This window comes from Hippocampus bargibanti, linkage group LG04 (genome assembly GCF_051943395.1).
Source record: "Hippocampus bargibanti isolate YZ-2025 linkage group LG04, ASM5194339v1, whole genome shotgun sequence".
Taxonomy (NCBI): Eukaryota; Metazoa; Chordata; class Actinopteri; order Syngnathiformes; family Syngnathidae; genus Hippocampus; species Hippocampus bargibanti.
In genome coordinates this window covers 24,267,316-24,280,707 of record NC_142737.1, presented here as the reverse complement: position 1 = coordinate 24,280,707, position 13,392 = coordinate 24,267,316, and the positions used below count along the sequence as shown (strand labels likewise).

Sequence of the window (13,392 nt, the reverse complement as noted above, 5' to 3'; positions counted from 1 at the left end):
AGAAAGTCCGGAGTTGGAATCAATTCCCTGTATTGTAAAGTGCAGGTGCTCACCAGTTGAGCCCCAGGGTGCCGTGATGACACCATACTGGGGAAATTCTTTGCATCTGTGACACTGCCAATCAATCCTCTGCAGGGTGTTCGAACACAGTAACTAATTGTCAGACATATATTCATCATAGATAATGCGGTGACGCATTTGTAACTTTGTTATTAACACATTTATTCACAATAATCAATAAGTAGCGTCCATTGAAATATAGTTCAATGCATCCAATCTCTTGGATGATGTCATGTTCCAAAAGACCTTTCACAGCCCATTTGTACCGTCTAGAGAGGTCAGTCACAATTGCCAGTCCAAAGCAAAACAAAAATATAATTGGAACCTATTCGCTATCTATCTGGCTAGCTATCTGGCTGGCTAGCTATTAGCTATATGTTAGCTAGCTTTCTATGTATTTGAGTTACTTACGGGTTGAGTGAACGCAGGCGCGTGTGGCTGCCGCTGCTCAACCTAGCTATCTGGCTATCTAGCTAGCTAGCTATTTGCTCTCTAGCTCGCTACCTACCTAGCTAGCTATCTATTTGCTATCTATTATCTGTCTAGCTGCCTATATATTAGCCATCCAGCTAGCTATTAGCTATCTATTTGGCTAGCTATCTAGCTGGTTAGCTATTAGCTATATATTTGCTAGCTTTCTAAGTACAGTATTTGAGTTACTTCCTGGTTGAGTGAATGCTGGCGCGTGTGCCTGCCGCTGCTCACCCACAGAAAAACTTATCCTGTGCCTGTAAAGTGACCTTGAGAGTTTTGAAAGGCGCTTGGAAATGAAATGTATTATCATTATTATATGTTCATCACACCATCTTTTCTCTTTTGAACAATGGGATGTTAAGATTGTAGCTCAGTGAAAAGAGATAGAAGACATTGTAAAACAAATCCCAGTAGCTCACTATCGTAACAGATTTCAAACTGGCGACTGCCAATGTGTGCTTAATGCGTTTAATTCAATGGCCGAGCGTGCCAACACAAGTTTGAAGGCGCATGCAGCTGTAAGGGGAGGAGGAGGGTGGCAATAGAGCAGCTCCTCCTAAGATCTAAGCATGCCTGTCATCACCGAGCACACACCTCAATTGGGCCTCCTGCTCCCCTGTCACTCATTGCCAACAGCCCCACCTTAGCAGCTAAAACATTTATCCACCACGTTGTGCAGGTGACGGCGAGCATCTGGCAACCCGCTCATGTACACAAGCGTAGAAAACACACAGTTTGTTGTTTTTCTATTGTTTTTAGGAGTTAGAGCACCTTATCACTCGTGCAACCCACTATCGCACCCTTTTTGTAATCTTGGTTGAAAGAAGCAGCAATCCTGCCAAATGTTTCATGAGACTGTATTACAAGTTTTTAGATGAAATACAGTGTCCAAGAGAGCACACTAGGGTTGGATACTTTGACATTCATATGCAAATGTAGACTTTCAGAAAATAAATCTGTTACTTAATTTCTCATAGAAGTTTGGGATAATTGTGATCAAGCTCTGTTAAGTAGTCTGGCAAGAAATGTGATGTAGAACATTATTAATTGAAACCACTCGTGCAAAAGAATGAGACAACAAAACTATAAAACAGGCATTGAACAGCAAAGTTTTGCTTTTCTTCACCATAGCAAATACTTTGATTAGAAGAACAAATTGACTCACATCACATCACATTAACATTACAAGGTCATAAACAAATTGATCGATGGCTGAATGGATGTACCATGGCTGGTTTCACTACGGTTTTATACACTTTTCCTTTCATCCGAGCTGAAACCCTTCTATCACACATCACACCTGACATTTTTCTCCTGCCGTCACAGCCTCCCTGCAGACGCTTCTTCACCTCTTTTACACATTCTCCATTGCTCTGGACAGTTGAGCCCTAGTACTTCAAATCCTCCACCTTCTTTATGTCACACAATTGTGGATACAATTATGAAATAATATGTTAGGGTCTCGTTTTGGTCACAAAAACCTGCCATTTGAATTAGAATCAGAAAGCCTTTAATAGTCCCACAATGGGGAAATTTGCAAGGGCCGCGCATGCCGCGTAGCAAAGTGAAAATGTATCATGAGATGTTAATTTACTTTAAGAGCAACATTTACTATAGGATGTACACCACAACCAGTCAACTATTTTACACCATCCCACATTTCCTGTTAAAATAACAAAAGAAAAAACTGGAATATAACAAGAACAATGTGTCATTATACTCTGAAATAAACATGATGGTAATCCCGCTCTGTTTCAGAAGTTCCCATAAATGAATGGCATTTGTAGGTTGCGTTACTTTCACATATTTGTCCAGTTCATCTGAAAGCAGCTCGATTGGCTTGAAGTCTGCCTTTTTCGCCTGACAGTATATTACTTTGTACAATTTCAAGAAATGCACTGGATTTCAAATGCTTGACTCGCAATAAGAAAAAAATAAAAGAGAAAAATTCCAAAATATTTATGCCATCATGTTCCGACCTCAATATTGTCTTTGCCATGCCTCGTTTCAGCCTCCTCTTCAGATAGGCCCACACAGCCATACTCAAGTGGAGTAAATACAGTGGTTGGCACCTACAATCAGAAATGTAAAGTGAATTACTCATGTTTATTCACTATTTCCTTCGACTGGCATAAGGATCAATTACAATTGAGACCAGGTGTCACCAACATCAAGCAGCCCTCAAGGATCACGAGTGGCCTTGATGACTGTAATTTTGTGGGAATGTGACATACAGTCAGTTATAATTTAAAAGGGTAAACAATTGAAGATATTTATGGAAAGTAAGTGTTGCATATTGTTTTTTTTCTGTTTTTTTGATCCTGAATGAACATGATCAGTGTTTCCAGTGACCACATAAATAAATGTCATTTATAATAAACAGGACTGTCACTCATGAATCGCTTTCAAATAGTTTATGCTTTTGATTATTGCATCAATTACGTACTTGGGTAACGGCCCACCCCCCACCCCCATTTTGAATCAGAAATTTTTGCACCCAAGTTTTGGGATCATTGAACTGAAACTTGAACATTTTTCCAGCCCTAAAAATAATAAGATAATTGTAATAATCTGATGACATGTAATTTGAGCAACTTTCTTCGTGTTTATAAAGCCTCACACTAATCGGCAGCCAAGAAGTAGATCTCATCTTAAAAATGTTGGTGATACCTGATGCAGACCATGTGTTGCAGTAAAGTTCAAGCTGAATGAAAAAAAAAAACAACTAAATGAGAGTGTCAATCGACAAAAAGAAAAAAGGGAAAAAACATTATCTAGTCAATCACTGTTGCGATGGATGTCATATATGACACTGTGCTGTTGCAGAAAAAGGTGACAGATGTGTCTTGTGTTTTTGTCTTACATTGTCATAGTTCATGAGCTCATTGCTGTGGCCGGCAAGTCTGCGGGCGAGGAGTTTTCCTGCTTTAATAGCCGTAGGTGTCAATTCAGGACGCCCCTGAAACACAAGACTGCCTGACTTAGATCAAATGTACCAGGAAACTTCCCTGTGTAAATTGTCAAACACAGACACATAAAAAAGTCTCTTCTGCGAGGTTAATGGCGTATGGTTCTGAACGTGAGCCAAAGCAAATAAAAATACAGACATGGATATGCACTGAGGCAAACATTTGAGTGGTGGAGGAAAGAGTAGGGCTGCGGGGCAATTTTAAAGGCATGACTTAAGACCCGTTAAATTTCCACAACATATCCTGTTGCCACAAATATCTTCTGCACCTCTGCATATGTGGACGAAGTGTCCTCTCTGATGTGCAAGTACTTCCACATCAGATAGTTTTCGTCATTTTAAAGCATGTCTTGGCATTTTGTACGGCAATGAGAAGAAAAGAAAACAAGAAAAGCGGTGGACAACTGGAGGAAGATATCAAACCATCTGCTTGAAGGAAAAAAACAAGCCTCCTGCTGTGTTGACAAGATGACAGACAGGTTGGCGTAAAGCGCGGCTCATCAAAGCAAGCTGTCATGTGTGTGGGTGTCATCAGGACAGGAAGGAAGCACACAGCTGTTTGTGTTGGAAAAAAATAGGCCACACCGACATGACAGCAACTACACCCAACAGGTATTTACATTGTGCAGCTTGAACACAGTGCAGCAGCACTACAAACGTCTTACACATCGCCGTGTTGAGTAATTATAGGTTGAATGGAATACTGTACATGCACACAAACAGTTCAGGGGCCACATTTGGTCACATTTATTTAATAGTTCATTATTTTAATATTGTTCGTTCTTCGAGCGGTCAGGCTGGATGATGACATAACAACACCGATTGTGTTGATTATGATTGATATCACAATTAAAATAACTTTGTTGCAACTGCGATTAAACACTAGTTAAGTAACATTTTTTTCACAGAATGAGAACAATTAGGTAAGGTAGGTATCTTGCCTTTGTGGATCTGCAACCTTTGTGTCCACGTATTTGCTATTTCCAGGAATATTTCCAGCAGCCGTTGTATTTTGTTTTTCTACTTTCATTACTTTTATCACTTTGCTGCTGTGAAATGTAAATTTCTCCACTGCGAGACTAATAAAGGCAAATCCAATCCAATCCAATCCAATGTCACTACCGAAGCCGTTAGCATGTCAATTGATTTTTGTGATTAATACTAGCAAGGTGTATTTTGCATGTTAACTCATTCACTGCCATCCCAAATTTATTTGGGAATTGAAAATATGATGTGGAGGGCCATTCCCGAATTTGTTGGGTTTTGGTTTTTCTTCTGCGGGTGCCAATAAAGGGCTGGTCAGACTTCTGGCAATGTTTATTTTTCCTTTCCACGAGGGGGCAGCATTTCCGTTTTGTACAGCCGCCCCCCACTTGCATATTACCCCAGACCCATATAACTTAGAAATTAACAGTTTTTTTCTGATGAAAGAAGTGAGTCGAAGGTTTCTTACGATGCATTGAATGTTTACAGTATCTAGTCCTAAAAATCAATATCCTGTGGGTCCTGCAATGTGAGGTAAAATGACAAAAACCCTGGCACTGGAGTGGACACATTTTTGCACATGTGGCAGTGAATGAGTTAATATACAATGCGAGTAGCTCTTTAGTTTTACAGTAGAATCCGGGTGTCTGATCATCCTGTTTTTCCTGTATATGATACCTGTCCATGTGAAGGGCTTTATTGCAGCTTCAGCTGTGTAAAAGCGCGATATAAATCAAGATGTATTGTATTAAAAAACAAAAACAAACACACACACACACACACACACACACACACACACACACACACACACACACACACACACACACACACACACACACACACACACACACACGCAAACACACACACACGCACACACACACACACACACACACACACACACACACACACACACACACACACACACACACACACACACACACACACACACACACACACACACACACACAGTGATCAAATAAATGTGGGAGAATATCACTATCATTGCCATTTATACGTCTGAGGGGTACTTTACCGGCTGGGAGGGAGACTAAAAAGGAACAAGTTTGGGATATTGGATTATTATTAGAGGATTACGTTATGAGTGGAGCAGCAGGATAGAGAGGTCATTGGGGATTTTGGGAGAATATGGGAATTTTCTTGAACAGCCAGTGTATTTATGGGCCGGCTGCCGGGAGTCGTCCACAAGTCAAAGATGTTTTTTCAGCACGTGACGGAAGAATCCTGTCGGCAACTATGTTTTGGCATATGGTTGCCCCTCGACAATTTTTTCAGCGCAAGATAGCCACACACCATTCACCCCCATCTCATTGACAATTATATTTTGGTGTGTCCCCTGTGAAGGAATATTCCTCTGCCGAATATTGGGCCTAGCACGTCCCCGCAGTGGACTGCATTGGTTAGCATGGTTGAAGTGGCACCACCGGTCATCAGATTGACAAGCAATGGTGAAACGCAGGCATTGTTAGCAGGGCTTGTCATGGTGAATTATAAATGTTATTTATTTTGAAACATGTTGAGTTAAATTCAGCAAATGCCAATAGTAGGTATCATCTGCAATAGTAGGTATAATCTGCCTCACAGTCGAAGGTAATGTGTTTGAATCTTAGCTCAGAGCTTTCTGTGCGGAGTTTGAATGCTGTGCTTGTACACTTGTGGTTTTACTCTTGTGTACTCTACATTTCTCATAGATTATCTGTATCCCAGGTGTTAATCGAAGACACAACGTTGCTCATGATCGTCAATGTTAGTGGGAGAATTTATTTGTCTGTATGTTCCCTTCACCTGACGTGGGAGTTTGAACAGGATATGCGGAAAGAAATAAAGTTTGGAAGATGGTTAGAAACTTCCTGACACAAAATAGAATCAGGACAATTAAGGATATTTTTGAGGTTAGGATTTGGTGGGGATGCATACCTGGCCTATGTCCCCAAAAGCATAGATATTTGGTACAGATGTAGATTCATCCACGCCGACAATTATTTTCCCGGTCTCTTTGTTGAGCCGCACACCAAGTTTTTTGAGACCCAGAACTTTTGTTTCTGGAGCTCTACCTGCAGTAAACATGAACACATTTTCATTACAAATTGTGGGATGGTCAGAGGAATCATGGAACATGACAATTTTGCTTTCAAGCGAACCTCTTGAGAGTGTTGCATTACCCCCCCCCCCCCCCCCAACACACGTCCACATCACTTATTCTACGAAAATTGGATCACATTTAAAAAGAAGACAAAACACTCCAGTGTGGCAAGGGCAGTTCAGTGAACCAGTGGTTTGTGCATCAACCTCACAATGCGGAGCTACCAGGTTCAATTCATGCACCAGCCTTGCTGGTTGGAATTTGCATTTCCTTCCCGGGGCGACGTTGACTTTTTTCTGGGTACTCTGGTTTAATTCCACGATCCAAAAAAATAAAACAGGCAAAAAACAAACATGCAGGGCAGCATGATTAACCCATTTACACCGAGAGTCTTCATATGAACACAGATAAATTGTCAAATGCATTAATGTTGTTTCTTGCCACATTAATTATTGTTAATTATGTTAATTAATTATGAACCTATTTGATACTCTGTTTTGATTTTATTTTGATTTTTTTAAATGAATTTATCTGTGTTCATGTGAACACGCTCGGTGTAAATGGGTTAAACACTCGAAAATTAAATTAAATCAAATTAAACTAATTTACCCCACAGTGTAAGTGTGAGCGTGGATGGTTGTTCATCTGTGTGTCCCTGCGGTTGGCTGGCAAACAGTTCGGGTGTGCCCCGCCTACAGCCCAAAGATGACTTTAATAGGCTCGAGCACCCCACGTGACCCTTGTGAAGATCAGCAGATCAGAAAATGGATGGATGCAAAGTATACAACTAGAAATGATCTAAGATGCATTATTAAAAATATAATGTTGCCTGTATGTTGCTCCTTACTCTTATCTTAGAGAATATGAATTTAATGGAAAAATGCAGCCATTGTAAACACAAATGAAAACTAAAGGTAGGATAAAGGGAGCACAATCCTCAAATCGAGGATTTGTGTCACACTTAGAGTGCAGGCAACCGATGCTGATAACTCCATGTGTGAATCTCCATGCCAGTAGAGAACTGACAGCATAATCCTCACCCTCCTCCTCAGTGTAGTTCCTCAAAACTAGTCAGGGTAGCATAATAAACACCGAGTCCGAGGTACATATGTAGATGCTATCGCAACACAAAAATAACAAACCTCTGAGATCCTTTTCCTGGCTGGAGCCAAAGAACAACGTCTTCCCCCAGACTGGAGGGACAACAGGGACCTGTCTACTCCACAACATGGGTGGCTGAATGGGGAAAAAATGCAACGAGACCATTTTCCCCAATGTGTAAATTAGATTCCAATTTGTTTTGTATTTGTAAAGTGTTCACGTGTTATATTGTAATTCAAGCATTCAAGATGAAATATTTTAAATATATTTTCTTGTAATACACACTGAAAATGCTAAAAATATTAAACTACTATAAATTAGTAAAGATGATCTAACCATAGGCCTTCCTATCTGTAAGTTCACTCAAGACTGACTGCATTGTAGACGTAGCACACACAACATTGATAAGGGACTTGGTTGGATGGCGTACGCACGCATATACACACACACACACACACACACACACACACACACACACACACACACACACACACACACACACACACACACACACACACACACACACACACACACACACACACACACACACACACACACACACACACACACACACACACACACGCACACACACACACACACGGGCACACGCACGCACACGCACACGCAGACACACACGCACACAGACACGCACACATGTACACGCACACGCACACAACACATTGTTAAACAATGCCTGTTGTGACATTCTGAGGAAGCTTCCAGATGGTGGGGCTAATTAGCAATAATAAACCATCACAAGTAAAATAAAAAAAATGAACTTATCTGATCAATTCAAGAACAAAGATAAATGGGGAATGTGGTGCTTTTTTCATGGAGGGATTAGGTATTGCATAAAGATATTCAATGTCAGGCCAAAAAAGATTGTGATGCAGAAAAATCCAGATCTGCATATCATGTCCAAAAAGACCATTGTGTGTATGTTTATACATTTTGTTTGTGAACTCACAGGGAGGTCTCCCCCTCACATCTTCTTTTTTTAAGTGCACCGAGACATTATGCAAAGCAGCAAAAGAAACATTCAAGCTAAGGAGATGAGTTGTATCTTGTGGCAAAGTTTGTTCAAGTTGAGCACACGACTCACTAGCTGACAAAGAGGTGCCCGGGTTCAGTCCAACAACAGTTTAGAGGCTATTTCCTTTACATGAATTGAATTTCAATATATATGTAAGGAAGTTTTGTGATTTACGTGATTAGTTCTCATCAGCTCCGAGACACATTAGAACATGATGATGTAAGATTTACAGTATTCTTTTTTCAAAGTTCAAGTAACAATTTTTTAATTGAAATTCTTTATAATATTGAATTATTTCATCTTAAAGTCAATAGAATCTTGTGGCAGATTCAAGACCTAACATGAGGGCACACACAAGTTACTTGAATTACAATATAACACTTTATAAATAGAAAACAAATTGGAATTTAATTTATATATTGGGGAAATCCGCCTTGCTGCCTTCGCTGCCTCTTTCCTCAGTTCATACTCTCGATGTCAAAACATTGTGTAAAAAGCAAATTTGAGGTTTCTGAACATGTTTTTTTGAATAATTTTAGGATCTACACATTTTATTTTATTATTCCCACAACCTCAGTCATCAGAAATTTCCCAATGCATTTCAATGGGCGATATTTATTCTGGCCGAGATACTTATTTGTGGCCGAGAATGAATTTTGTACATGCTCTGAAACATTATGAAAATACAATAATAACACATTTTGCACAAATGCACATTGTCCATATTTAAATTTACATTTTTAACATCAAACTGGTTAGGAAGTATGTGTGGTCCTTTGTAGCACCACAGTTGGATGAAATTGTGCCTCTCTCCATCACTAAAGTTTCAGACCACCGACATAGGGATTTTACTTTGAATAATATTCCGGAGTATTGTGGTGTGCAGTGAGGCGGAAAAGCCACGTCCACAGTCTGCTTGTCCACAGGAAGTGGAAATGTTCTGTTTCCTGGTGTATTGCACCTGGACAGGGGAGCAGCCATGTATGCAGGAAGGAACAGGGGAAAGGTGGAGGGTTGCGTGGCTGGGGAGAAGGATGTTAGACAGAGGTGATACAGTCCCTCAGACCCCTCAGGCCTTTAATAACCCCAAAGAGGCCCAGACCTTGCTTGGCCTCTATAGTGTAAGGCCACGGTAAACGGAAGAGGCCTGATACTCATAAGTCCTGCATGCAGGAATCAAAGACCAGGGGCTGTGCTCTGTTTTGTCACTATATCACAAGAGTGAACAAAAGCATCGATAGAGCAGTTCACCGACCGTCAGTTATGTTACATCAGTAGACATTAAAAGAAAACCATTGAGACAAGTTTCAACTTCAGGGTGATAAGACAGAAGGAAATATGGAGCTAGTCTATTTTACAGTCGTAGTAGTTTCTGCTGTAATGGGAAGAATTACTCCAAAATGTTGAAATTCACACACTGCATGCATACTTCATAGTTCAGGGTTTTGGTGTCTTGCTGAAGAACATCACTTGGTGTGGAGTTTTCAGGGGTGGATGATATATCCTCATACCCTGTCAAGCGTCTTCCACAATGGTAGACGATGATCACAGCCACCCTCTTATTTCACCTCAAGTGAGTTATAATGGGGGCAGGGCACAGAGCCTGCTGTATAGTTGCACAGAGCAACCTTTATCGGGAGAATCATCTACATTCTGCAGTTACTGCAACATTTGATAACTATTCTCTGTGTATTTATTTTGCTGCATGTTCCTGTGGATATGGTAAGTGCACGACTTGCCTATGTTATCAGAGGCTTCAATTCACGATTATTATCATGCTTTTAAACTTAGCAGCCCCCTACCACACACACACACACACACACACACACACACACACACACACACACACACACACACACACACACACACACACACACACACACACACACGCACACACACACCCCAGCGTCATTCAGTGATGTCATCACAACAAAAGCCAACGGAAAAAAAATTACTTCTGGAGTTTATATGGAGCTGTTTACATACCGATATACTGAAATGTGATGTAATGGCCTCAAATGCTTTGTGCAACTTGTGAGGTCTTTTTTTCAGAATCTTTGGGGTAAAACTGTTGTACAACTCCAGGGGTATTGGACTACACAAGACCCACAGTATCTAAGTGGCTAAGTAGTGAATCAACATTTGTCTGTGTGTGTGTGTGTGTGTGTGTGTGTGTGTGTGTGTGTGTGTGTGTGTGTGTGTGTGTGTGTGTGTGTATGCGTGCGTATGCCATCCAACCAAGTCCCTTATCAATGTTGTGTGATATGGTCAGAACATTTCACTGCCATGGTATAAGCATACATATTAAGTTGCCCAAAAAATATGCAAAAGTCTCAATTATACAGAAGCTGAGTGCACTTTGGAACAGTTAACTGGTCTGATTTACTGTTTCTAGGGACATAAACTGTCTTGCACTTGACAACATTGAAACTATTCCAACCAAAAAGGAAATAGAAAGGTCACATCGCACGGACCCTACACACTGGTTCCAGAATTCAATGCAAATATTTCTCACATGAACAGTGTCACGGTGAGATGAAGTGGGAATTGGGCCGCAAGAGGAAATTGCCAACGTCATTGCGGCTGCAAGGTCACGCACATCCTTGTTACTGTCGCACGCCTATGGGCAAAGCGCTCTTTCAACACAGACATAAAAACATACTTATGACCTGACAGAACTCATGAGCTATATGGATGATTCAAAGACTTTGCACACGGATAAAGTGCTGGCACTAATATCATCCGTTTTTGTTGTTGATTTTAAGGCCAGCAGGTTGAGATATGTAAAGTCATTGATTATAAACTAGATATAGGTATCTGTGATGTGTCCACAGGGACGGATGGCAGAGACAGATGCCAGTTGGTTTCCTCTGGGTTGGCACAGACAGGATGATCCGGAGAAGAGAACAAAGAGGGGAATAAAGTGACCCTGTACCTTGGTGCATCCTGCCTAGTTCGGCCCCCCTCTGACCAGACAGCCGGTGAGCCATTGCTGGGTGATTAACGCTTCCCCTGGTTATTCCATCACTCAGACTTTATTAGTTTGTTTTAACCTTGGATTTAATTTGCTGACAATGTAAGCTTATTGAGGATGACAATGAACTTGGATTAAAGCTGGGAGAGGGCAGACAAATCAGCACTCTTTTGGACAGACCCCCGATATATCAGACCAAAACAATAGGTTGCAATTTATGGCACCTGATATATTTTTCTACTCTGTGTTTCGAAATGTATGCAGGTATTAAGATCAAGGTCATGGTTGGCTGTGGTAAACACTGCCTATGGCTGGTCTCACTCCCATCTCTCTGATCGCTCACAATTTATCCAAATAAACTCGTTCACCTCACGGTCCTCTCCTGTGTCCTCTTGTGTGCCTCAAGGGTCTGTCCTGGGGCCCCTCCTCTTTATTATCCACCTATTTCCTCTTGGCAATATTTTCCGTAAGTTTGGCATTCACTTTCACTGCTTTGCGGATGACACCCAACTCTACCTCTCCAGCGAACGCAACGCGTTTCTTCCACTTTCATCCCTCTCACTTTGCCTCTCAGAAATTAAATCCTGGCTTTCCCATAACTTTCTCAAGCTTAACGGCGAAAAAACTGTGCTTCTCCTTGTCGGTACCAAATCCACCCTACACAAAACTAACGGTTTCTCTCTCACGATTGACAGTTCAACTGTGTCCCCCTCCCTTCAGGTCAAAAGCCTGGGTGTCATCCTCAATAGCACACTATCTTTTCACTCCCATATAAATAACATAACTCGGTCTGCTTATTTCCACCTCTGTAATATTAACCGTCTCCGTCCCTCGCTCACCCCTCACTCCGCTTCTATCCTTATCCACAGTCTCGTCACCTCCCGCATCGATTATTGTAACTCACTTCTCTTCGGTGTCAATCAGAAATTTGTCCATAAACTCCGACTCGTCCAAAATTCTTCCGCCCGGATCATCACTACTCATCACCTCCTTTCACCACATCACCCCTGTCCTCCAGCAGCTCCACTGGCTTCCTGTTAAACATCGAATCAAATTCAAAATACCTCGGTTCTCGACCATAATTCGTTCCAGGACCCTGTTCGAAAAGCGATTTTTTCGAACACTGAAACCACCTCGTTGCTCCTGTCACTTGCGAGTTGACAGCGGGGGGGAGGGGGGGACTGCCTCTCCCGGCCGTTCTCCACCCGCTGTCATTCTCTAATCACGGACACGGGGCATTTATACGGTTCGCGATCACCTCGCCAATGCCGGATGATTGACTCAACTCGCCACCGTGCCTGGACTCTTCCTTCAATGCGTGAGTGTATCCGGTCCGAGGTATTTCCCCGCGTCCCGTAAATTTATGTCATCTTCCGGGATTGCGTAATTTTGCACCCTCGTGTGCCATTTGCTTTTTGGCGTAGTAAGCGAGTCGGATCACCCCCTGCCTTCTTACTCGCTGTGTTTTCTTTTATTTGTGAATAAACATCCTGCTTGGGTAGTACGTGTCTGCTTTGGGATCCCAAACATTCCACTACGTTCCGACGAGTCAGCTGCCGTCACTCTCGCTCGGAACGTGACAGCTACGGATGACTCGGCTACAGGATGTTCTTTTCTCTTCAAATATCTATCCAATGACACTTGCTCTCACGCCCACAGTCACATCACTAGATTTCACAGCCACCTTATTCTTTAAT

General features: G+C 41.6%; 1 protein-coding gene across 1 annotated transcript in view; it reads right to left on the bottom strand.

Annotated features, from left to right (window-relative positions):
• txnrd2.2 (thioredoxin reductase 2, tandem duplicate 2) overlaps nucleotides 1-13,392 on the bottom strand; it is a 35,074-nt gene that overhangs the window by 1,337 nt on the left and 20,345 nt on the right. The window contains exons 12-14 of the mRNA XM_088994813.1: nucleotides 6,422-6,558; nucleotides 3,398-3,493; nucleotides 2,514-2,606 (exon numbers count right to left, since the gene is read on the bottom strand). Coding sequence (XP_088850939.1) covers nucleotides 2,514-2,606; nucleotides 3,398-3,493; nucleotides 6,422-6,558 — 326 coding nt within the window. The remainder of the gene's footprint in view (nucleotides 1-2,513; nucleotides 2,607-3,397; nucleotides 3,494-6,421; nucleotides 6,559-13,392) is intronic.